At 46.2% G+C, this 25122-nt stretch overlaps 1 protein-coding gene across 7 annotated transcripts in view; it reads left to right on the plus strand.

Moving 5' to 3' along the window:
* The window catches only part of LOC134417425 (coiled-coil domain-containing protein 134-like), a 46170-nt gene that overhangs the window by 16215 nt on the left and 4833 nt on the right, over positions 1–25122 (plus strand). For 3 of the 7 annotated variants that reach the window (XM_063154635.1, XM_063154637.1, XM_063154638.1), the window contains 15 exons: positions 987–1098; positions 1760–1820; positions 3034–3131; positions 3827–4001; positions 4099–4246; positions 4804–5076; positions 8112–8277; positions 10277–10381; positions 12054–12164; positions 12723–12904; positions 15282–15363; positions 15882–16087; positions 16817–16898; positions 18909–19015; positions 19835–19966. In XM_063154635.1, the coding sequence (XP_063010705.1) occupies positions 987–1098; positions 1760–1820; positions 3034–3131; positions 3827–4001; positions 4099–4246; positions 4804–5076; positions 8112–8277; positions 10277–10381; positions 12054–12164; positions 12723–12904; positions 15282–15363; positions 15882–16087; positions 16817–16898; positions 18909–19015; positions 19835–19966 (2040 nt within the window). Of the gene's footprint in view, positions 1–986; positions 1099–1759; positions 1821–3033; positions 3132–3826; positions 4002–4098; positions 4247–4803; positions 5077–8111; positions 8278–10276; positions 10382–12053; positions 12165–12722; positions 12905–15281; positions 15364–15881; positions 16088–16816; positions 16899–18908; positions 19016–19834; positions 19967–19986; positions 20245–20381; positions 21651–22083; positions 22166–24885; positions 25001–25122 lie in introns of those variants that run through there. The other 4 variants (XM_063154639.1, XM_063154641.1, XM_063154640.1 and 1 more) reach the window with 4 other exon arrangements.

Genomic DNA, 25122 nt, shown 5'->3' on the forward strand with positions numbered 1-25122 from the left:
ATTTCATTTCTGTGCTTCTTCCCAGAAGGTACTGATGAGGCTGCCCAGTCAGCATGGGCAGTATTGAACATTGTTCCTCAGTAAGGCCTGTGACATGATTTAAAAAGTAGCTGTGGAGACTCATGAGTGCTTTAGTGCTCCATACAGGCCTGTCCCTAAGACACTTCAAGCAGAATTGTCAAAAGAATGGGACTTTTGTTGTGGTTCCTAACATTTAATAAAGTTTGTTTGTGCTTTGTAGTGGGCACTGGTGTATGGATTCGTGCAGTTAGGAGCTTGGAGATGTTTTGGTTGGTGTTTTCTTAACCAATCTCTTGGTAGGCAGCTGCAGTGGCACTGCTGTTTTCCTCCCTAACAGGAGGGTGCAGTGCATGTCCAGTTTGGCAAAGCTGGAGTCAGTGTTCTGTTTCTTGCTCATTGAACTTGGGTAAAAATTAATGGACTGTGAGAAAATTGTCCAGTGACCTTCAACAAGAGTGAGTTGAGTCATTCTGTTCTAAACAGTTCATGGTTGGATTCTGTAGAGAGCTCAAATGCCTGTGTTTGCCACTGCTCAGTGAAACACTGAGGCACAGGTGTTAAGTGTTGCTGAGGTCAGCTGCACTTAAACATATGTCCTGTGTTGTATAGGAGAATCATCCATCTGACCTGTGAGAGCAGTAACTCCCAGGGCAATGTGGGCAGTAGGGTCAGTCACTGTGCATGAGGGCCTAACTGGTTGCCTGCTGGAGTCCAGGAGAAGTTTCTTATCTGGTGGGATGTCTTGCAGAGTTACCAGCACAGCTCATAGCGCTGGCAGGGGAGTTAGTTGTGTTCAAAGTGCTCTGTGAGCCTGCTCTGCTGCCAGGCATTTTCGTTAAAGAATTGCTACTCCATTTGTTTGGATTTAGAAACCTGACTTTCTGGGCAGGCAGGAGGCTGGAAGGAAGCTGCTGCCTTCAGTGTTTATAGCATCTTGTGCACCTGATGTATTTATCTTCCCACAGAGCTATCTGGAAAGGGCTGTCAGCCCATCAGTGACAGAGGTTTTCATCTCAGCACTCAGTACCCTCTTTACAGTGGTGCCAAGCATGAGGAATAAGTTCTCCAAGAAGCTGGGTAGGAGGGTATTGTGGGATCATGTTCTCTGTGCTCTTAACTGGTGGAACTTGCTGCTACTGCATATTTCTGAGGCAACGAGCCTAACATTGAGGCTTCATGTGGAGGATTCTATTACAGAATATTCTTATTATATTATAGAATAAGAATAGAGTGCATAGTTGTGTTCAGCAGGATGGAAAAGTTATTTGGTCTAGCAATGATGATGGTAGAGGTTTCATTTTGGATAAGAATGTTGTGTTAGCTTTATCCTTCCCTCTGGAATAATTCAGAATTGAATTGGCTGTTCCTGTAGACAGGGATTATGCTGGAATTGTTGGTGGGATTTTCCTGTGTAGAAATCCTAGTTTAGTCTATGTATGCCTTCACACATCAAAGAGGTGATGTAGACAATTCCTCTGTTCTAAACATGTGAAATGGGCAAATCTTCACTTCTCCTCCTGAGAAAACAAAGTAACCTCAGATACTCTCCTCACACACAAACTTGGAGTAGTTTACTTTCTGAGAGGCAGCCTAATATGTATATTCTTACTGAGATGGCCTGCCCTCTTCACCAGGCTTGTATGGAGATGTGTGGGGGTGATTATGGGACCTGCCTACTCTTTTTCTTATCATACATGTTCTGTGCTCCTTTGACATCTCTGTCTTGCTTTCTGCCTAGCATCCTCGTCCTTCATCCGACTGACACTGGAGCTGAAGGCCAGATTTTGCTCTGTACAGAGGTATTGTGATGTGTGCATTGTTAGTGAGCCTAAAATTTCCAGATGGGAAAGTAGATCATGCCTTATCTAATACACCTGATTAGGCAAGATGAGAGACTCAGGAATGGTTGTGTCTTACTGAAAAATGCAAATGGTTACTGACAATGGAAGAGCTTGATGTGGGAGAAGGGAGAAGCAGTTTGGTAGGGGGTGGATGGATTTACACGGCATTGTGAGAATTCTGTGCTCTGTCGTGAGTTGCACAGATAGAGCAGCCTGACTTTGGAGCAGTCAGATCAGTGGGTGTTCTGAAGAGAAGTACCACTAGCATCAGTTCCATCTGAGCTCTGGCTTCCTAAGCATTTACTATGACTGTTGTTGTTCCTCATGGTGTGATAATATATTAGAAATGGGGGGAAGGAGGATAGCTTCAGTAGCAGGTATTGTAAAAGATCTCCTGTAGTAGAGGCCATGATTTCTAGGTTGAGGAGTATTTGGAGAGACTCTCTGTGGGTCTGCAGAGATGTTTCACCTCCTCTTTCCTGTGACTGTACCTCATTTAAAAAGTAAACAAAACACAGAGCACTCCTAGTCCAGTTTACTAGTGTGGAACTTCGAGTGAGGGCATTTGTGCCTGTGAATGCACAGGTGTGTGGTGGGAGTGATCCAGGTTTCTGAATAGAGCCCTGTGCTGTGCCAAGGATGGTGTGTTACAGATGTCTGCTTATGTCCTGTTCTGCAAGGAAATGGTTGGAGAGAAAGAAATGCCTGGAAATAGCTGTTCTCACCCTTTTAGTTGCTATTTTGGCATTCTTCAGTGTTCATCCCTGGCAGTGTCATTGCTAAAAAATCCAAGTGTCATTTGCCAGCGGAATCGTTGTATTGTGAGCTGCCCTTAAACATCTCCCATTCCCTGCAGTGTTAGGGTCCTGTCCTTATAGGACTCTCTGTGTAGACAAGGTGTGATGGCTGTGGGAGTACCCCACTGTATTCACATGGGCCCAAGGTATGAACGTGTTCACTGTTGTCACTGCACACACCCCCACATCTGTGAGCTGACAGTCCATGGGGAACTCTTAATTTTCCTGGAAGCCTAGGCTGGCTCCTAGAGTCTTCTTGTGATGGGGCAGGTGTTTGTATGTGATCATTCAGTAAAATGAGGTTCTGGCAGACAGTGTGTGATATCAGAATATTTCTAGCCTCCTTTACTGTCTCTTTCTGTTCTTCTTCACAGTAATCCTGTCCTGAATCACACCTGTTCCAGCTTCCTCTGCAGCTTGTGCCTGAACCTTTACTCAGCCACAGAGAAGATGAGAACTTCTTCTCAGGAGGGCAAGTTTGGGGAAAGAGAAAAATTGCTTAATTTAGTTTGAGGCCCTGCCACCCTCTGTTTGGGCAACAGGTGAAAAAAAATAGAAAAGGACAAAGGAGAAGGGAAGGCAGGACACACAAAGCTTGACTGAGGGATTTTTTTTCCCAGCTTGTTTTTAAGCTGGTCCAGTAAGGACCAGCACAGAAAACGCTGAGAAAATGCCTTTTGAAGAGTTTGGAACACTACCTGAAAGAATGCATTTCATCTACCTATGGTTTTGTTTACATGGGGGCATTTATTAGCACAGCTGTGCATGCTTAATTGAAACAAAATTACTTGCCACAGTCAAGTGGCATATCTGCAGATTAAGGTAATTTTTTCCCTCTGGCATACTCTATAAAGCCTTCCTGTAACTGTAACTTTCCATAATAGGTAAGTCCCAAACAAATGAGGTGAAAGTTCCTACATCAGAAAAGCCACTTTTCCCATTAGCAGTGGTTGGTTGCCATACAGGCAGCATCAGCAAAGGGCTCAGAATCTCAAACAGATTGTGTTTTTTCATCCTTAAAGTGTCTTTTCATCCTTAAAGCCAGTTCTGTTAAATCAGGTTTCACACCACTATTGATGCCAAATCACAGAGGTGTGCTTGGTGTATGCAGACTGTGGAGTTATTCCATAGACATTGCTCATCATTTCCTTATGTTTTTATTTCTAGAGCAGGAGATGTCTGAGCTCCTGCAGAAGGGTCTGCCTCAGTTAAACTACACCATTGCTGAAAGCCTTCTCCTCCTGTCTGAAACCCCTGAGCCTTTCTTTTTGGATCAGTCTCTTTGCAGCCACCAGCACTGTTTTGTACTGCTCTTACACTTTGCCTACAGCTTTGGGGACAGGTGAGCCAAGACTATACAAAGCAAAGCAAGTGGCCATGAATTGGTGTGTAAGGCATATCTATTGTTACTGTTTCTACTCCAATCTCCTTCAATGCAGGTTTGTTCCAGATGCAGAATTATTTCTAGCTGTAAGAAATTTTCTCCTGTCAGCACAGGACCATGGAGACTGTCTCCCTCCACACATACTCAGAGCTGCACTTTACCTCCTTGCTGTCTGTCAGGACAAAAGCAAAGCCCTGGATGTGGTAAAAGATTTCATTCCTACCTCTTGGAGCCTTTTTGTTGAAGCTAAGGTTTCTCCCCACTTACATCAACCTTCTTGTAGAAAGTATTTTGGCATAGGTGGTGAGCAGTGAATGAGTGAAGACTGTGCAGTGCATCTACACCCTGGAAAGTTAACTATGTAAATCCACAGGGGAATATAGATATGACAGAATAAACTTGTGTATGTGTGGGAAGTGTAACTGCGTTGGATAGGCTGTGAATTCACACACAGAATATATTGAATTTCATAGCTCAGGCTCCCAAACACATCTCCAGCCTCTGCAGCAGGCTTTCTAGTGTTCCCATATGGCTCTTTGCTGCTGCACAGCTTTGAGCTCTGTATAAAGCCTACAGGTTTCTTAGCCTTTGTGATGCAAATGGGCTTCACAAAATGATGTTTAACTGATGTGTTTGATTGTCTACTGAAAAGGCAGTGTGACTGTTTCTTGCAGTAAAGTCTCATCACTTCAGATGCTTTATATTCAGTATTAGTGGTTATTTTGTTCTCAGTCTCACTTCCCCTTTCCCTCTTTACCAGAGGTCTTTGTCTACCATAAGAAGGATCCTGGATAATCTTCCAGATCTGAGCTTGGTCTATGTCCATTGTCCTCTCCTGCTGAAATTCTTCCTGCGCTACCCTGAGCTCATGGGGAGATTTGGACACCAAGTCCTCCAACTCTGGTTTTCCTGGGAAGACTGCAAGCAGACTGAGGTTGAAGAATCTGATCTTGGCTCATCAGATCAGCTGAACAGTGCCAATCCATTGCTTCCCATTCTGAAGAGCAATTCCAGCATTTTGCTTATTTTACTGGTATGTGGCTTTCACAAGGACAGGCTGCTATCTTGGCCCTGATTTTGGGGGCTTTTCGGTTCTTAAAGCTTTTAGTGATGTTATGAAACCAAGGATTTTGATAGAAGGGGCCATGTGTGTGTACACAGACTTCCACCTGCCAGGGAAGCCTTATGTGGGAAATGGGACCTTGAATGTGTGTTATCTCTTTCTCTGTCATCCATCCACTGTGACAGGAAGAGATTCTCTGAGCTGGCTGGACAAGGATCCGAAGAGTTATGCTGATGTATGTCATGAAAAATCCCATTCCTTCCTCTATCCAGATACACAGCTGGGTACTTCAGATTCTTCACTGCCAGCCTTTAAAGAAGCTGTCTTGCAAATCTGGGAGCAAAGCTTTGCTACTCATAGATGAGAAGGGTATAATGAACAAGAACTGTGAAAAAGCAGTGTGCAGAGAACAGGTCTTGAGGGCACAGCTTTCTGTTTGATTGAGGTTTTCATTTTGCCTCGTTTTAACTGGAGACTCTTGTCAGAGAATTTTGAAGTACTCTTGAGTTTTTAGGACAGCAAATAACATGTTTTATTGCTCTTAAAAGATAAAATAATAGTCTTGTGGCAGGGAAAATTAATCAGTTCAGGAGAGAAAGGGGTCTTGAAGTAGCAGGCTAGTGTGTTTGCCTATAGCTGGTGCGATGAGCTTTATTAACCCATGTACTCATGACACAGTTGTGTTCTGATGGCTGCTTAGAGGCCTTTTCTCACTTCCACTGCTCTCACCTTCCCATCACCCCTCCCCATCAGTGGTCTCTTGTCCCATGACTGTTGAGCCAGTCATATAGTAAATATTTGCTAACTTTTCCACAGAAGAACATGAGATTTGCTTGTAAGGGCAAAAGCTAAGAACTGTGATATTTCTTCTCCAGTCCCTTAGAGAAATTAAAACTAACTATCATTGAGAAGGCAAACCCATGTCAGCAGATGGTAAAGAAGTAAGAGGAAGCAAGGCTTAACTCTGAGTGGACGTCCACTGGGCATTACAGAACATGTTTGTTCTGATCTAAGAGGCTATGGCTAAATTTTAATATCTGATATTACTGAAATGACTGCCGGGAGGCTTCTCAGGTGGGGCAGTTCTTTCACAGTTGGGATGATATTGCAGGGTAGGTAACAGCATCCAGGCATTTGATACATTGCAGAGCATTAGTAAAAGTGAGCAATGAGTTCACCTATCAGGACAAATTAAGGAAGTGAAGTGTCCCATGAGGCTTGTCCACTCTGTTACCTTTGGCAGTAGTTCTGGAACCTGTCACTCCATAAACTGAAGCAGGTCTGTCAATAAGCAAAACATAAATGGCGTCTCCCTTCCCTGAATTGTACAACATTCCTGCTTTCCCTTCTCTGTCTTGCCATATGTTCTTGCAGAAATAAATTCAATTAGCTCTGTTCCAGTCTTTAAAATAAGTTGTAATAAGTCACAGGCTTTGACAATTCACCTTTCAGTTGTGGAAGAGCATAATCAATCTGAATTTAGATGGACTAATAAAACAGTGCAATATGCAGGGCTAAATATACTGTCATATGGAAAGAAAACTTATGAGATGGATAACCTAAGCCTCAGAATGCACTAGTGGGCTGAAAAGGCCTCTGCATGGTACAGTGAAACAAGAATGAATGTCCTTCCAAGGATGACTTCTTTGCTTATCTGCTTTAAATAATTGCCTGGATTAGATATAACAGATGGTTAGTGACTTCATCTGAGACCTTGGGCTTCTGGGTAGGAAGGAACTGATTAACACAATGGTGCATTTGCCAGGACCAGAGAGGCTGTGGCCGTTGCCTCGTGTCATTTTTTGCTCTGTGTGCTCATCTGGGGGTGAATGTAGTCATGATGACACACTGTCCCACTTGTCTTCTCCATGCCCCAGGTCTTAGGTGCTCTCTCAAAGAGCAGAGACATTAGATTACATTCCAGAACTTCATATGAAGCACATCTATGTCAGCAGAGATGATTGTGCCGACATCTCCCTGCCCTTTGTTTGTGAAAGTCTCTGCTAGAGACAGGAACTCATCTCAGAACTAGGGAGCTTTTTCTGGCACAGACAGCCTGTTCTTTCCTTCTTTGCTTTCCTTGGGTACGGGGTCCCACAGCCATTTTCTCTGCATCATCAAAGCCTGGATGCATTACTGCTGTGTGGTAGGGGAAGGCAGCTGGGGGAGGCAGCAAGCTGTCCAGGCAGGCTGTAGGCTCAGTTGCTGAGACCAGTTTCCTGTTTACCTCTTCAACTCTACCATTGCAATGCAGTAGCCAGGACTACTGCAGGAAGAGAGGAAAGGTAGTGCTGGCCTAACATGTGTTGAGATGGTTATATTATGTCAGCACTACCAGGCATGTTCTGTCTGATATTTATACAACTGCCTCTGTACATGCTGTGCAATTTAATGTTATGTACCTCAACATGAAGACTATGCCCAAATTAAGCCTACTGGCTGTGGGATTCAGCTCAGAGACTCCAGAAAAAGCCCTGTAGTCGAGAGGCAGGCTTGTGAGCTGTGTACATGACTCTCCCCTTTCCTGTGATTGATTGCTTGCCCAGCTTACCTATGTTTCATGCAGTTTAGTTATGTTACTACTACACATAAAAGGCTGCCAGCCTTTTGAAAGTTGGGAACTATGGACTGACTCATAAGCTTGATTTTAGACAAGCATCTTCAATATGCAAGCTGATTTTTCAAAACAACATGGAGAGCAGAGGTACCAGAGATTCTGTTCTCTTGTTTGGTTCTCCCTTGTCTAAAACTGTGACCTTAAATATATGTTACCCTTACACTCACAGATCCAAATCATTCTTTAAATGGGGTATTACTCAGAGGTGCCTAACAGACATCATTCCTTCTGCTTTATTCAGTTCTCTATTTAATCAGGAGATACTTAATCTTAATGGTGCTTTATTAGGCTGTTTCCCAAGGCACCAGATTACCATAATGGTATTAAACAGTGGTGACTTCTGCCTAATCAGGGTAGAAAGATAATGTGTTTGTTTCTTCCTTTGCAGGACCTGGTCTGCTCAAGCTCTGTGGAAGTGGCTTGGAAGGTGTTGATGACTCTAAGGACCTTTCTGGAAAGAAATGAGGATGTGCTTGTCTGTGACCTCCTTCGGAGCAGATTTTTACAGATTCTGCAACAGCTGCTGGTGGAGAGCAGCTCAGCCACCCTACAAGGTGACCCCACCTCTGTGATTTGGTCTTGCTGTAAGATCAACTAGCTGTAGGGACACAGTCTGGGATAAAGTGGTTCTGAACTGCTGATGTAGCTTCAGTACTTACCTGCATGGGGAAATGGACAGAACTGTACTAATTTAATTTCCTTTTTCAGAGATTCATTTTGAAGTAAGAGCCTTTTTTCTAATTTAGGTTGTTCTGGCTTCAAACTGTGATTGTTAAACCAAAGCAAGGTTCTTTTATACTGCTGTTAGTGTTCAAATGGAGAGCTGTGCTGGTAAATCTTCCTGCTTAATAGGGGCCCAAGTGGTGGCTGAAAGACATCCTCCTTTTTGCCTCTTCTTTGTGCAAAACAGCTGGGTGTGCCTGAGGATACACAGTTCCCAGGACACAGAAATCAGGAGCAAGTGTTGAATCATTCATGGTATTGATCCCCAAACAGGGACTGTGGTATCACCAGATCTTATAACTCTGTTAAGTCTCTCAAAGGGAGCAAAGCTGTGACTGAGGGAAGTCCCTGTTTTCCTTACTAGCCCTGTCTGGGATTTTGGAACTGTTGTCCCCATAAGAAAGGTGCTGTGCAAACCAGTCTGTGAGCTTGAACTGAAAGAGGGAGCAGTGCTAGGATGTCCTTGGCTCTTTCAGGGTAGAGACTTAGCACAACTTTTATTTGTTCCTGAGGGGGCCACTGATGCTTTTAACAGCTCTGCTGTGTTTGGAATGTTTTGTTGGGTAGCAGTTGGGATGGAAAGTGTTTTTGCTTTACCTCCAGCAAAGTCAGTAGGCTGGAGGAGGGGCATTGAAAGAGGGGCATGGTAGAGCATGAGGCTACAAGATCTGCTAAGTCTGATCTTGTTTGGAGTTGTGCACATTTGAACTTGCATATCCCTCTGCTGCTGATCTAGGGATGCCAGGAGCTGTGGGGAGGAAAAGTGTCCATTTCCTATAGGGAGTCACACCTATTCCTCCAAACCACTGGTGATGGAGGTAGGACAAAAAGGGCTTTTGCAAGATTTGAGCCCTTCTGCTGCCGCTCATATGTGTAGCTCTTCTTTGTATTGCATCTTGAACTTGTTAAGTGACATCCTGGCAACCCATGCAGAAAGTCAAACACCAGATGTACTCTGGAGACAGACTTCCATGTCTCCCAGCACACAGGCAGCTCTGTGAGGCCTGGGGTAGTTAAGTCCAGGGGATCTGCATCCCTATTCAAACAGTAGCCTGCTTTTAGACAAGAAGGAGGCCCAACAGTGGGACTCCATCAGGAATATGTTAACATTAAAGACACCCATAAGTGTTTTCTCCTCAAAACTGAAAACTCATGTGCCTTTGTGGAAACATTTACTGGAGATGATAGTTGCTTGCTGTAGGTATGGCTGTACACAGTACAAAATCTTAACCTGTTTACAGCACTGTGAAAAAGTGAATAATAGGGCGAAGATTGCTCTGTGGGGTTGGTGGTCTAAATAGCCCCATTTTCCTTACATACAGGCCCAATGTGTGAGGTTCTCACTTCTGTCTCTGCCCTTCCTTGTAGGATGGGATGGACAGCATTTTTGCAGTCTCACTAGATGGAGGAGAGCAAATGCTGTGCAGCTGGGCTGCTGTCAAAACTAACAGCAATGGTCAAGTGGGCAGGAAGGGAGCAGTCTAGAAAGGGCTAATGACTTGTAGTTTATTAGCAGGATCAATTTCAAAGTGTGAGGAACATTCTCCCTACATGGCTCATGAAGGGTATGAATGATCTTTTGTCCCCCTTCTTTAGTTGCTCCTAAAATGGTGTAGGCAGGATTCAGGTGTGTCTCAGGCCAAGCCAGAGTGACAGAAAGGGGACCTGGTCCAGAGGGGACTGTAGAGATGAGAAAAACATTGGGGCTCTGTGTGTGTGTGTGTGTGTGTGTCCTTATCCTGCAGCCAGAAAATTAACAATTCCTGACATACTTTAAGGTACAACAGTTTGGAGTTCACTGACAAGCTGAGCTGTCTGTGCCCTTCTTAGCCAACAGGAACCTGCCTGTTTTGCTGAGCCTTCTTTTCCTGGTGCAGCTACGGAGCAAGGGCATAAGGGAGCTGGACAGCACAGACTTCAAGCTGCTTCACCAGGGTGAGTATGTGCATTCATCTTCTCCCAGGGAAGTGTTTGTTAATTGTTCCATAAGATGATTAGGGGCTTGCTCCTTGTCCTTTGAGAGAAGATTGACCTTGCATTATGGTAATGGTTGCTTTGAGATGCTTTCATAGCCAGAGCATTGTAAAGAGTTGTGGTAACTAACTCAGTTAACAAGGCCCAGGTTCTCTTCCTCTTGCTTTTACAATAATTTTTTTTCTCTGAAACCTCACAAGGTGGCCAGAGTATTCCCCTGACCATGACAAGATTTCAGGGTCAGTGGCTGTCGTTGGTTTGGCATGTGACCACATGGCTGCTGTGCTTCCTGACTCATTCCTGTCCATCCTTGCTATTATAGTCTGATGGGGCTCAGGCTACAGTCTTGTCCTGTTAATCAGCTATCAGGAACCAGCAGTCTAGTGAAACTGGGCTTTCCTTGGAATGTGGATTCAGAGTATATGGCTCCCAACCAACTGCAGGGCTTGCCCACTCCACCCCAAAGACAGAAGAGCAGGCTGTATTTACCATACCATAACCTGCTGCCTTGTCTGGTGATCCTTACTTGGTGGCTTCTGCCTTCTTACTTGGCTATTGGAGGTTCATATAGCTGTGAAAAAAAGAAAAGATTATAGGAGGAAAGTTCAGCTGATTCATCCTCTCATCTCTTCCCCGCTCTGACAAATTGGTTTCTCCAGCAGACTTTGAAGGACTAGCCCCTTCAATTTGAAATGTTTCATATCTCAGAGCTGCCTGTGTTGCCCTTGTAAAGACGTGGCATTTCTCAGATATTCATTAGCCAAGGGAACTGGGGGTCTGGAGGAACCACAGACTCTTTATCCCAGCCTTTTTAGCTGCTGTGATTTTGGAACACAGCTCAGCTTCTCCCAGGAGCCTCAAGCCTCTTTTGCTCTTGCTTTCTGCTTTGTTCTTTTTCCCCACAGCTCTCTCCCTACCTCAGACACCCCATTTATTCCCCCCTTGGCCTCCCAGCTGTGTTCTCTAGGGGTGGATGTGCAGGACACTTCTCTAATGAGGCCTCTTAGATAGAAGGGGCATGTTGATGTGTGTGTTCTGAGAATTGCTTACTCAGGTTTTAAGCTCTCCAGAAGATCTCCAATGACAGTTTTGCTGAGCCCTGCAGTCCTGGATTTCCCTCCCTAACTCTTACTAAACATTGTTGCTAAGTTTGGTGCTTACAACAAACATGACATTTTACTCCTGGTGTGAGCAAATTGGTGAGAGTGGGGGAGCACAGCTCTCCATGGCTTTCCCCGGTCTGGTTGCCATGAGAGACAGTCACATGGTTGTTTATGCTTGTTCTAGTACTGGGATCAAACTCACACTGTGGAAGCAGATAACTCACACTGCAGGTTTTTCTCTGTGGAAACAGGTGACCTAAAGTCCATTGCTCTTGGATTCATTACTGCCCAATGTGATATATGCACTCTAATGTACCTTTTTCAATTCCTCTCCCCCTTCTGCACTCATCCTTCACTGCGCTGTCCACTCTAAAGCAAACACTGTAGAGCAAACACCTGTTGCTTTGTCTGTGCTATGCTGTGTTTATTTTCACTTTGTCTGAATTCCCTCCCCACTGACTGACTTCTTTCATTTGCTGAGGTGCTCTGTTAAGTTGGTGTCCTTGTTACACCTGTTCTTTTGTTTCCAGTCTGTAATCTCTGTGGGAAATGCAGGCCAAGGGACACTGACCTCCTGCAGCCATCCTTGAATTTTCTGTACTGGAGCCTTCATCAGACAACACCTTGTAGTCAACAGAGAGGTGAGGAAGGATTGTATTGATTGCTAAGTTAATTTCAGTGAGGATGTAGCTTGACAGAGACTGTATTCTAACTGTCTTAGCAGGTAAGGTGGATGTTTCCCCCACTCAGACACAGAATTATAATTAAAGACCATTTCATACTTTGGATGAGGTTTTTTAAGTTGAGGGGTTTGGTTTGGTTTTGCTGCCTTCTCATGATTCAAGAATTGGCTGCTGAAAGACAGAATCACTGTATTTTTCTTGTTCATAAACACAGCAGTGGGCCTTTAGTGACTAGCTTGAAATATCCTGGTATTGTCATAGTTCAAAAAAATTAAACAATGCTAGGGAAAAGCTCTAATTGACTTTCCTACTGTGTTGTTAGTTGATTAGCTGGCTGGGAATTGCTTGTGTTCTGGGAGATGAATACCAGTAGCTGGACAGCCTCACTCAGATGAGCTGTGGCAGCTGGGCTACCTCACTGCAGCAGGGGTGTGCTCTGCACTTCTGTTGTGCTTGTCAAGGTTGTTTAACCTGTGCCATCCCATCACCCTCTCTGAATTTGTTTCTCTCGTGCAGCAGTAGCTGTGCTGCTCTCCAATGTGTCCTTGCTGGAACTCCTGCAGAAGGTTTTGGAATGCACCTGGCTGTGGTCCCCTCCTTCCAGACCTGCCTCCTTGTCATCTGAAGATGCCTTGCTGTGCTCTGGATGGCTGTTGGTGGCATCCCTTTTGCTTTATCAGCATCGCTACAATACTGAGGTTAGAACCACTCTAAACCCCTCCAGTGTTCAGGGTCAGCACATGGATAAACCTTAAAAACAAATATGTGTGTAAGTGTGTGTGTATATATATATATACATATATATATATATATATATATATATATATATGAAAGTGTTTTGCTTTGGCCTGTAATATGATTGTGTTGATTTCTCTTTTGTTATTGTCCACAAGTTATTCCCTGCTGCACCTCTCTAGCAGGACTGGAAGTTAGCATGTCCCAGAAGGTCTGAGACACGAATCATTGAAGAGTTAAAGAGAGGTGCAAATCCTGTGGGGAGAAGTGCATACCCAGCTTTCCTGATCCAAATTATTTTCCTCTTCAGGACAGAGCAAAATATATTTTAAAACCTTTCTCAAGGGAAGACTAGGGGTGAAAGGCACAGCTCCCATGTTGTAAACTGCTTTTTTGTTACTAAAATGATCAATAGTGAGATAGAACCTATTATTGGCAAGTAAGTGTTCAATATTAGCAAGCTCTTATGAATGTGGGCAGCTGTCATTGTATTTGATGCTTTGCAGTCCAACAAGACATCTAAGCTGGAGTTGTCAGCTATTAATAGAATTACAACTTTGAAGGAAGCATTTTCCAATGTCAATACAAAGGAAAACGTTTCCTTTTGAAGTACCTACCCAGACCTCTCTTGGTATGGAGTTAGAGAGCATGTAATGAGTTGTGAGCTCTGCTCTTGCAGTTATGCCCAGCAGAGTATGCTCTTTGGGAGTTGGAACACCTGTTTGCAGATGATGAAATCACATTAAGGACACGCATGCATGTGCACAGAAAAGCAAGGGTTGGATTTCTAATGCTGAGGGAAGATGTTTTCCAGAAGACCAGCCCAGACCAGGTCTGCACTCATTACTTTGTCAGCATGCAGCCTCTGCTTAGGGCTCAGAGCATGGTACTTGTACAGGCTGTCAGCTGTGGGAATGCAGCCTGGCCCTGCTCTGAGAGCTGCTAAGTACAGCCTGCCTTCTCAGTTTCCACGTCAGGGCTGTGTCTGGTGCTGTGCCAGTCCCAAACGACATTCTAGTGTCAAGTGTCAAGTATTGAGCTTCATCTTGTGGGACTGATGCTCTCAGCTCCTATTGATCCTTGAAGTGCAATCATTTAGCAGCTTATAAGCCTGTTGCTGGATTTTATCAATACCACTGGCTTGTTGTGCTATGATATACAACCCAGAAATGCTTTCGCACCAGAGATGAGGACAGAAACTGCAGATACAGCTGGGAAATTGAAATGCTTCAAGACTGCTTCAATGTTTCTAATCTTCAGCATTTCTAATTGTCAGTGTTTCTAATCTTCTGTTGAAGAGGAGGAAGCAGAAGAGTCACTTCTCTTGCTTCTTTCTGCTGTTCAGGGTAGCTGGAGCTGCACAAAGCATCCTGGAGACTCATAAGAGCACCTTTGTGGCTGTGAATGTGAGCTGATGACAGGCTGTCTCCCTGAGCCTACAGTTTTTAGAGGAGAACAGTGGCTTCAAGAAATGGCCACATGCATCTCAGGCTGATGTTAATAGTGAGGATTTGTCTGGCCATAGCCAACTTACATCTTAACTGTGTTGCTGCTGCTGGCTTTACCCTGTGAATAAACAGGGCTCATGGGTGGCAGGCTATTGTCGGTTCTAAGATGAGTAGCCACTGCCACCATGTTGCAGGAGCTGCTCCTAGTTCTCTGTGGAATATTTCTCTCTTCAGAAGAGTATTTAAAGGAATCAGTCCTGTGATCCTTTTGCCTGCCTTCCCATGTCAACTCTCTGGCTTGTTGAAGAGTTTGAACCCTTCTGGGGTTCTCTGAGTCTTCATGCCCTTGCTCTTGAATGGCTGTTCTGTGAAGGAAACAATGTATTGCAGATTTCCCTCTCAACCCACCACTCCTATTTCACCGAGTTCCCAAGTCCCTAAATTCCTCTGCCACTTACACCCATGCAATAGTTCCTGTCCCTGGGCTCTCAGCAGGCCCCAGCTGCAGCAGGCAAGGACAGCTTCTGGCCACTGCTGGTTTTTGGCTGCCTGGCTCTTCAGTCCTGCTGCCTGGCTCTGTGGCTGAGGTAGAGCCACCTTGGTGGTGGCTGTTTCTGCCACTTCATGTGCTTGGCAGGCTGACAGCCACATGCCAGAGGTCCTGCAGGGAGTAGTGAGAACAAGACAGACAAGGTAGGCTGTGGTTTGGAAGCTGTGCAGCTCAGGCTAGTGGTGAGAGAAACATGAGGGTCCAATGATGTAACTCCCTTCTGTTCCCTTGGTTTTCAGTGGTCATCATGGGATACTGTCTAAGAACTGGGAGTACATAATGGAGCTTTCTATCTGCTCCAAACCAGCACCACTTATTCTCTTCTATTTAATTCTCTTCTAGGTTCACCAGACACTCTCTGTAGACCTTACAGAAGTCCTGAATACAGTCATCTTCAGGAATAAGAAGCCAATCCTGCTGTTAGGTATTTACATCTGTTAGGGGGATTTGTTTGAAAGCAGCCACTAGTACCATGATACAAGCAGCAGGGGAGAACTAGTGACTGTGGAATGGAATGGAATGGAATGGAATGGAATGGAATGGAATGGAATGGAATGGAATGGAATGGAATGGAATGGAATGGAATGGTGGGGGTGCTGGAGGGAATCTGGAAACTTTGGTCCATTTGACGTTGTAAATGTGTAACTGGTGGTGAGAAGGGGAAAAGGGAAGTTCTGTAGTTGGACAGATCTTCCTTGGAGGTTGGTAGTGACATCTGGAACTGAGTGTGAACTGTGTTAGTGTCTCAAAGAAGGAGATTTACAAAGAAACTCATGTTGCCATTCCTGTCTACAGCTGTCAGCAGCTGCCAGACAACTACGGTGGGCTATTAAGCTCACATATTCTCTCATCACCCTCTCCCATGCTGTTGCACAAGCACCAACACACAGGGTAGAGCAGAGAAAAACACTGACATACACTAATAAGCATCTCCCTGTCTAGTGAGCATCATGCAGTTCCTGAGAGCTGTCCTGCGACAGAACTTCTCCTCCTCCTTGCTGGTGATTGTTGGCCAAAACACAGCCCCAAATGCTGCTCAACCACAGCCATCATCACTGCAGGGCACTGCCCTGCACCCCCTTGCCATGCAGCAGGTCTTCTCACTTGTTGTCAGTCTGCAGAACCTTCTGGTGCATGTCCAGTTGCAGGTATGTAAAATGTGACTTTTGGAACAACAGTAGTGTTGGGCTTCAAGCAGGAACAGTAACCTGAGGAGAAACCACCCTGCTGCAGAATCAAAGGGGCTGCCTGCTTGCTTTTTCTTCTGTCTGCATTTTCAACCCCATACAGATATGTGATGAGGAGGAGGGAAAATGCTCTTGCTGCAGCACAGTGCAGTGAGAGAGAAGGTAAATCAAGCTATGCAGTACTCCCTGCTGCTCAACTGGGTAGCTGAAATTCTGTGTACTAATGACAATTTCTGTCTTCCCATCTCTTTCTCTGCAGGGATGCCACGTCCATAGGGACAGATGTGGGAAATGTATAACAAATCCCAGTCCATTCCCCATGCCCCTGACAAGGTGCTTCTGGGGGTAGTGAGTGCATCAGCATACATTTAACTTGCTCAAGTGATTCTGGGCTCCAGGGGTAGTACATCAGTTTCCATTTAACACTTAAGCTGTGTTGGGCTCCTGTCTTTATTCTTTGGAGGCTGTTACTTATTATTTTTAGTCTCAAAATAAGTAGTTGTAGCTCTGTCTGGCTCCTTGATGTGACAGATAATTTGCAGCACATTGCATTCCTTGAAGGAGATGAAAGGTGTTATTTTCCTGTGCTGCATACTCTTCTGATCCTGGCACTTTACGAATTTTCCTCTTGCAATAGCTGTTGACTTTTTTTTTTTTTTTTTTTCTTTTTTTTTTCTCTTGGTATTCCAGAAAGACTTGCTGCTCTCTCAGGCAGTGGTTGCCTGCCTAGAAACCTTAGTGGAATACCTGTATGTGAAGAACCAGGATGTTGGTAAAGTCTTCATGTTCTTTCTTCTCCTAGTTCCCCTCCTGCAGTGATTTTGAGCTCTTAGTTCTTTATCCAGTAGCACTCTGGAGAAAATGTGTGATGAGTTTATACCAAATAAGAAAAATTATTTGTGTGCCTAAAGTTAATATTGTGCTTTGTGGGATGAGATCACAGTGCCTGGCTCCCCTGCATGAACTTTGGCTCTGGACACCAAGATGCTTTCCAGAAGGCAAAAAGTAGTTCTCCAACCCTGTAAGAGGGAAAGGCTTGGGAATGGAAGGAGTATAGGAACAGTCTTTGACCTTCAGGCCAATTGTATCAAACCTTTAGACCATAAACATATGGGAGGGAGGGAGGGAGGGAGGATCTGAACATGATGTGTCTTACAAAAGGACGGTGTTGGTCATGGTTTGGTCTTGAAGGAAGGGAAGGAAGAACAGGATATTAGGCAGCCTTAGGGAATGGAAAATAGAAATTCTGGATTTCCAGGGTGAATTCTGACCTTGGTTTCCAGAGTGCATGTCAGACCTAATGTGTACCATGTTTTCAGTATAAGATAATATCACTGCATTGTACATTTGTACCATGTACATTGTTGGGGGGGAAAAATAGACCCTTCTGCTATTGTCAGCCTCCTGCCATGAAGTTCAGGTGCTGGCTCTGTTCTTAAACCAGAAAGTTCTCTGTACCCTGACCTGTTTACTTCGTTTGTTTAAACACCAATGGAGGAGGGAATGGAGTGAATGAACACCAGGCAAAAGGGACACTGGTGGGAGAGAGGAAGTGGTTGGATAAAGATGTAATACTGCAGATGAATGACAGCCAGTCATTCCCCAGAAGAGAGGCTATTAAAAGGCTGAATTAAAAAAAAAAAAAAAAGTTATGGGGAGGCTTTGCTAATTTGGGATTAAACTAATGAAATGCTGCTGCAGCAACAGCTGAACCTGTCACTTTGGCTGCTGTGGTGCTGAAATTCAGAACAACAATAACAAGTCTCCTTATTTCAAGCAGAATGAGGGTCAAGCTTTATTTGGCTGAAAGATGCAAGAACACTTGGACTCTGCCTCTAGGAGTTGACTCACTTGAGGCTTTCTAAAACCCTCTTTTGGTCCAGAGATATTTCCAAATGTGCAGAGTAGGGTCATGCACAGTGCTGGTACTTTCTCATTTACCCCAGATGAAAGATATCCCCAAAATATTTGACATTATTTTTCAGTGTTGTTTTTCTATGGAAAATATTCTTGTAGTGGCAATAGGGAGGTTATGTGACTGCCAGTGGAAAATAGACCTTTTCTACACTCTGGTGAGTTGCTATAGTATAAAAAGTTATATCAGTTGATTTATTTGTCTATCCCATGCTCCTAACCTCTACTAAATACAAGGTAATAACATTTTAATTTCAGCATTCAGTGAAAGACCTCATGCCATCATAGACTTATGGCCTTACCTAATACATGTTACGTTATCATGTTTGTTCTTTAGTGAGAGCATTTTCTCTACTGACTGCATTGCCACCATCAGCCTGGCTGGTCCCCATAGTCCACTGTCTGATGTAGATCCAGCCTCAGTTTGTTCAGCTTCTGTTATAGGGCTTTCTTCATTACCCAAAGGGTATTCTGCAGCTAAATAAAAACTGAGGTCAGGAGAGTTGTCCTCAGATTGAAACTGGAGGGTATTATTTTTAAAACCCCAGGCTAAAGATACTCTCTCTCTGTTTTATGACATACACCCCAGGAGAAGGTTTCTCTTCCTGTACCAGCACAAAGATGGACAATATGTGTTTTCTTCTTTGAAAAGCTATTAAGCTTTTGTCCTCTTGACTGAACTCTTGCCCAGAGAGTGACCAATTAAAAAGCAAGTAAGAGCAGTGAAAAATAACCCTTTAGTGTTTCACAGCATGGGTTCTAGGAGAGAAAACTTGGGCTCAGTATTGAAGACTGTCCTTAGCTGGGTTCAGCCTGTCACTTTGGCAGTTTTACAGCTGTCTTTGAGTGGCTTCTCCTTCTCTCCCAGCTCTGCACATTGCTTCGCAGCCGTGGCACCGATTCCTGCTCTTCACACTACTCAGTGGGGGCCAGAAGTCCTTTCTGCAGCCAGAAGTTCTCAGGCTGATGACTTTGGTGAGCAGCAGAAGGGTGGGCTGTTCCCCATCTTTCCCAGTATGTTGGCACAATGCACCTAGGCTGGTGTTTGGTAGTTAACTTGCTATGCAACACAGTCTCTGATACTGCTGTGGCTTTGCCCGGGACTGTATTCCTGCCCTCTATTAATAATGATAGTTTCAAGTGAACTTCCACACCCTGCAGAAACTGACTGCTGTTAGTGAGCACCTCCCGTTCTTCTGGTGTTGGTAACATTTATTTATATCATCTAGTATCCCTGGGGAGGAGAGGAGAAACTTGCAGAGAACATGCAACTGCTGTTACCAGTCAGGGAGCAAGCTGGCTGCTTGGCATTGCAGCTTGTCTCCTGTCTCAACCTTACAGACCTGACTTTTAGGGCAGGGAGTTAGTGCCATATTCTACCCTGCTGTATCTGGGGTCTGTGGGCTAGAGGGGGAATGTGATCCTACCCAGCAGAAATAATGAAGATAAAGCCCTCATGGCAGTAAATGAGAGGAAGGGGTTATTAAAGTGAACCTTCCCCCTCCAAATATAAGTTGGGTCTGTGAGTATTTGCTGTTCTTATTTCAGTTTTAAAAGGTTACCTCATTTATTTTAGTTCCTTCCCAGCTTAAACCAAAATAAGTCTGGCTATAAATCAGAGCCCCATCAACATAGATATTTGCACTGGTTCCATTAGAAGTGGTATAAAAATCAGGCCTGTGGTTAAGGTGTTGCAGTAATGGTGCACAGAAGAGGTCTTTGCAAGTGATGAGTCACTGTTGCACTCTGTGGGTCTTCCACTATTTAATGTCTCTATTTTTTCCTTTGTTCAAGTTTGTGAGATATCAGAGCAGCAATATTATTTCTCAAAAAGAAATTAGCCAGATTATTCAGGAGGCAGCAGAAGCCAACATAGCAGAGCTGCCTGAGGCCACGTCTCATGCTCTTCACCTCTTCCTTTCTCAGGTAAGAGAGCAGTGACTGCTTAGGAAAATGGGAATGGAGTCCCTAGGTGTTTGCTTTGGCCTTTGAAGATCTCACTGGTCTGTTTGGAGATGAGGGAGGGAGTATGGAGGAACAAGCCCAACAGTTTTATGTTGTTCTGGAAATCATTCTTTTTTTCTGACCCCTCAGATTCAGAATAGTCATTACCAGGTGGAGCCAGAACAGTCAGAGGTCATTCAGACCTTGCTGGATCGGCTCTTGGGACAGAGGACCCTGCGTGTAAAGCATCAGGACATTGTGTATCCTTTGGTACTAATGTGTGTGGCAGGTGTAACAGAGGTAGGAAGGACACTTGATTTGCTGCTCCTTCTCTTGTTGCAGCTGACTGTGGGATGAAAGACTTCATCATGTCCTAATCTGAGAAGACATTTCAGAAATGAGTGGACAATTGGAATTAAAGAAGGCTCTGTGTGCTGGGCTTGTGTTTATCTATAAAGCTGAGGTGATCTGATGAAAGAGGGGCAGGCTTGGGAGTCTCTGGCTTCAAAGCAGTAACAATCCCTGTATTGATTTCCCTGGAGGATGAGCAATGAGTTAATCTCTGTTTGCATGCCATCTAGTGCCAGGATGCCCAGGAAGTAGTGGAAACCCAGATGTGACTCAGGCACTTTCAAAACGCAGAGAGCATTTGGGAACCACTGAGGGGAATTAGCAGATTTTATTCTGTTTGGGCCTAGTCTGCCACTGTGAACTAAATCCTCTTCTCTGGGGATAGAGGCAGAGGCCACTCCCAGATGCCTTGTGGAGAAAGAGGGAACCTGACGCAGTATTTGTTTGTTTCTCAAACTTTTTCTGCCTTCCTGTTTTCATTGCGCTGCATTGCCTCAGATGTGTAGCAGTGATGGAAGTGGACGTGGCAGTGATTTCCTGTGGGTGTGGGGACTTCCTTCACTGTGGGGCACTGTCATCAGCCATGGGTAGGGTACGTGGTGGGTGAGGTGTTTGTCCTGTCAGGAGTAGCTTGTCCTCATGCTTACCCCCAATGTGATGTTGCTGCTCTGTTGTGGAACAATCAGAGGGCAAGTTGTACTGGTGGAGGCCATTGGGCCCCACAAAGTACCTCTCCACTCCATTTCTCCATGTTGCTTCTCTGTACAGGGATGAAGGAATTTGGATGGGAGGTTTTGTTACATTGCTGAAGTTACTTTTCATTTCTGACTTTTTTATGTATTAAGAAACCTTCAAATCTTGGTGGTTAGGAAGGAAGGATCTTAGATGCATTTGAAGTGAAGCAGGGGGCTATGTGAATAATATTGTTATAGACACGAAAGACAAAATCCTCTGGTCAAAATGGAGCTTTGACTTTTCTTCAGGTTGATGTTTCTTATGTATGTTGACAGTGAGGTTCCATGGGAGGGTTGGTTTAGTAATGAAAACCTCCTGTCAGTGATATGTCAAATGTGGGAATTCCCATCGCATGTATGCCTTTCTTTTGGTTTCCACTCATGCTGTCAATGACAGATGTCTGGGAAACGTGGCAGTGTCTCTGTCACACATTGGAGATTGAAATGAGAAGATACAGTGCACAGAGCAGAGGAACAAAGCAAGAATCTAGGAGGAGACCCCCATCCTGTCATTCCTTCCCAGTGAGTAGTAGGGAGAAGAAGGACAAAGGAAGTTACTTGTTGCTCATTTTTAGAAAAAGGTTTGTTGAAATTAAAAAGTTCTGTTACTGAAACGGCTCAGTTTCCCCTTCTGTGCGGGATAAGGCTTGGTTGATGCCCTTCATGTATCAAAATACAGTCCTGCCTGGGGAAATGATGTCGTACAGGGGCGTTGTGGAAGAGGTACTCTGCTCACTCATCGTGGCTGATAGGGCTGCGGGATGGTCCCTTTGCTCTGGGCTGGAAGGGGCGGTGGGGGCTCAGCCAGGATCCCGGGGGAAGCAGATACGTGTCCCATAGGGATGAGGAGACTTCTTCCAGGTCACGAGTGACCCCTGCGACTACAGCCCCATCCCCGCTGTCCCGTTGCCGCCAGACTCTCCAAGTGCCCGCCGGTGCCGGTGCCGGTGGCGGGGCGGGGCGGGGGCTCAGGAAGTGACACGGCGGGGCGGAGCGGCGGTGGCAGCGGCAGCAGCGGCAGCATGGCAGCGCGGCGGGCGTGAGCGCCGGCCTCGGCACCCGCACCCGGCACCCGCACCCGGCACCCGGCCCGCAGGTGGGGACCGGCCGCGCCCCCGGGAGCCATCCCCGCCCCGGGAGGCCCAGCGGGGCCGTGGCGGGGCAGGAGGGAGTGGCGGGAGCAGCGCTGGGGCCGCTCCGGGGGACGGGGCGGAGGTGGCCGGAGCACCCTGAGCGAGACCCGGCAGGGGCCCGTCCTCCCGGGCAGCCGGGGTGGCCGATGAGCGGGGCGGGCAGGGCGGCCCCGGGACCCCTCTCTGGAGCCTGGGTTAAGGGGCTGTGCCGGACGGGCTCTGCCTGCCATCGCCGCCCGCTCGCCCCGCGGCTCCCGGGAGCTGCCGTCCCCCCCGAGGGTTCGCGTCCTCCCGGGTGCCGCTTGCTGCGTCCCCTTGACACGGCTCGGGTGGCTTTCCCGCAGCGCGGCCGGGGACGGTTCGGCTAGTCCCCTTTCCACCGTCCCCGTGTGATTGCCTTTACTTTCAGCGGAGCTTGCGGGAGAATCCGCATCTCCTGTGCCAGCGGCCGCCCGAGCCCCTCAGGGGGCTGCTTGAACCCCTCCGGCGCGAGGGTGGGCTGGAACCGACCCATTCCTGCTGGAAATCACAGCAGGAAATCGGGGCTGCCAAACCGTGCGGTACGCGAGCTTCTGGGCTGGGTGGCTGGGAGACTTTGGAGACGAGCAGGTGTAAATGGCCAGTACTGTTTCAACTGAAGCAGCTGGTCCTGTAAGCCCCATATAGATATGTCCTCCTAGAGGAGTCTGAGCAGAGGTGTTTCACTTCTGAAGCTTTTGGTTCACCTGTAACAAAAGATTAATCCTCATCTGGTTGTTGGAGGAGTGCCTCGGGATTGGGTTCACGGGGCTGGGAGTTTTCATCCCTTGTTTAGCCACAGCATGCTCCTGGTGAAGGATGATGCTCTTCCCCCTACATTTCAGTGCCTGCAGAGGGGAAGTGGGGGGGTCATGCAAAAGTTTCTCCAGGGAACCTAAGCATGGCAGCATGGCTCTGCCTTGCAAGCTCATTAAGTGAATAAATCTCAGGGATGCTTGCTTCAGATGGGGCTCCTGCAAGAAAATTTATAAAGTAATTGAAAACATTTTAATGGGAAGTACTAACCATCTATTACATGGCATCTGTTGTCATGTCTTTGGAAAAACACATCTAAATTAAGAGGTTGGTAGACAGTGAGACAGACTGGTGGGCTTGCTGCTGAAACAGCCAGCTGGCCAGGGCTGCAAGGCAATGTTGGTGGAAACTCCTTTCCATCTGTAGCATCAGGCCAGGCCCTGGCTCCCTGGACTGCTCTGGGAGCATCAGGCAGAGCTGTCTCTAGCAGAAATCAATTCAGGGAGGAGCAGGGAGGAAAGAGAGGAGCAGCTCTGCAGTGTTTGTGTCTCATCCCTCAGCGGGTGTGGAGACATGAGAGTTTGTGGGGAAAGCATGGAGGAACATCTGCAAGGAGCTTTGGCATCTCTGCCGTTACATAGTGTGGCCTAGAGAGGAAGGAATGTCCTCTGCTGTTAAAATGGGGTGAAATTGCCAGAGTAGTGAAAGGAAATAAATCTGCGATGGTCCTACATGGCATCAGCAGCCCCAAGTTCCCTGTGGGTGAGAGAAACAACTGGGCCTGCTTCATTTTCCCCAGTGTGTTGCAGCCCTGATGGACAATGGCAAATAAATAGCTCCGATGTGAGAATGAGTGCCAGCAGATCAGATGAAAAAGTGATGGGCTTCCAGTATGGAGTGGTTCTCCAGTCCTCTACTTCTGACCTTGTCCCATGGGACAATCTTTAAGACTGGTGTAGGAGGATCTGAATACATTTGCATTGCAAACATTGACCATCCCTACCCCAGCATCTGCTGTTGTGTCTCTGAAGAAGCTCATCACTGTTGTGAGCAGGCAGGCAGGCTGGTGGCCCTTGTGCTGCAGCAGCTGGCTGGTCAGCAGCTGCTGCAGCTGAGAGCTGTGCTTTGCTCTGCTCTGCCTGGAACAGGGTTTTTTTGCAGCTCGTCTTCCCCTTTGTTGCACCTGTGGAATATCCTCCAGCCACCCAACTCCAGTGTTGGAAATGGGGGATACTGCAGCCCCTATCCTAACCAGGCATGCTGGGGCTGCCACAGGCAGCATGGCAGAGCTGTTGTGGGCAGCATTTCTGCTCTTTGCCTTCCAGCCTAGTCTGGAGGCCACTGGCTACCTCCAGTTTCTCTTTCCAGTTCTCCATGAGCATGGCAAATTGCCAGCCTAATCCTTATGTTGGTATGTATCATCCAAGGAGCAGACAGGAGCTTGGTCCCAGGGCAGTCACTCTATGTGCTTTTGCATTGCTGCACTTCCTCCTCCCTGAGAGCTTGGGAGGTGTTGCGCACCTGTAGGGCTCTGCAGAGGAGAGACCTGTGCCACCTCACTGAGCCAGGCCCTGGGTCCTGGGTCACTGTTTTTGGCAGGGTGAAGCAGTCTCTTGGAAGCAGACCAGGCTGTTAGGTCCAATAGAACATCTGTTTGCCTGGGCTGGAGAATTTTCCTTACAGCCTTGGCTTGGTATGCTTTGTGGCATTCAGGATGGCTGGAATATGGCTTAAGCCTCACATCACCGTGGGAAGAGGGGACAGACCCTCTGGCATGGGGATTTGTGGCATGGGGGTTTGTGCTGCTGTCCCGGCTCCACACCGTGTCAGAAAAATAGGGCACATTGCTGAGCAGCCATGTCTTCTTCAATAATGCTGGTTGTATTTACTCTGGTCTGTTCCTTTCCAGGGGTGCAGCGTTTTACAAAGCACAACAGCAAAATATGGGTTTCTCGTGTTTGTCTGACACTGCTCCCCTGCCTTTGCCAGGGGTGGGAAGATGCTTGGCTTGGCCTCAGCAGGAGGTACATGGTGGGAGCTGCTGCTGATCCTTGCAGGGCTGAACAACTGCTGGTGCTGCTTGCTTTGCCTCTTTCATGGGCTTGGAGTTGAAGAAATTGTATTTGTTTAAAAAAAGAAAAGCAAC

This window comes from Melospiza melodia, chromosome 4, assembly GCF_035770615.1.
Source record: "Melospiza melodia melodia isolate bMelMel2 chromosome 4, bMelMel2.pri, whole genome shotgun sequence".
NCBI classification, from domain to species: Eukaryota; Metazoa; Chordata; class Aves; order Passeriformes; family Passerellidae; genus Melospiza; species Melospiza melodia.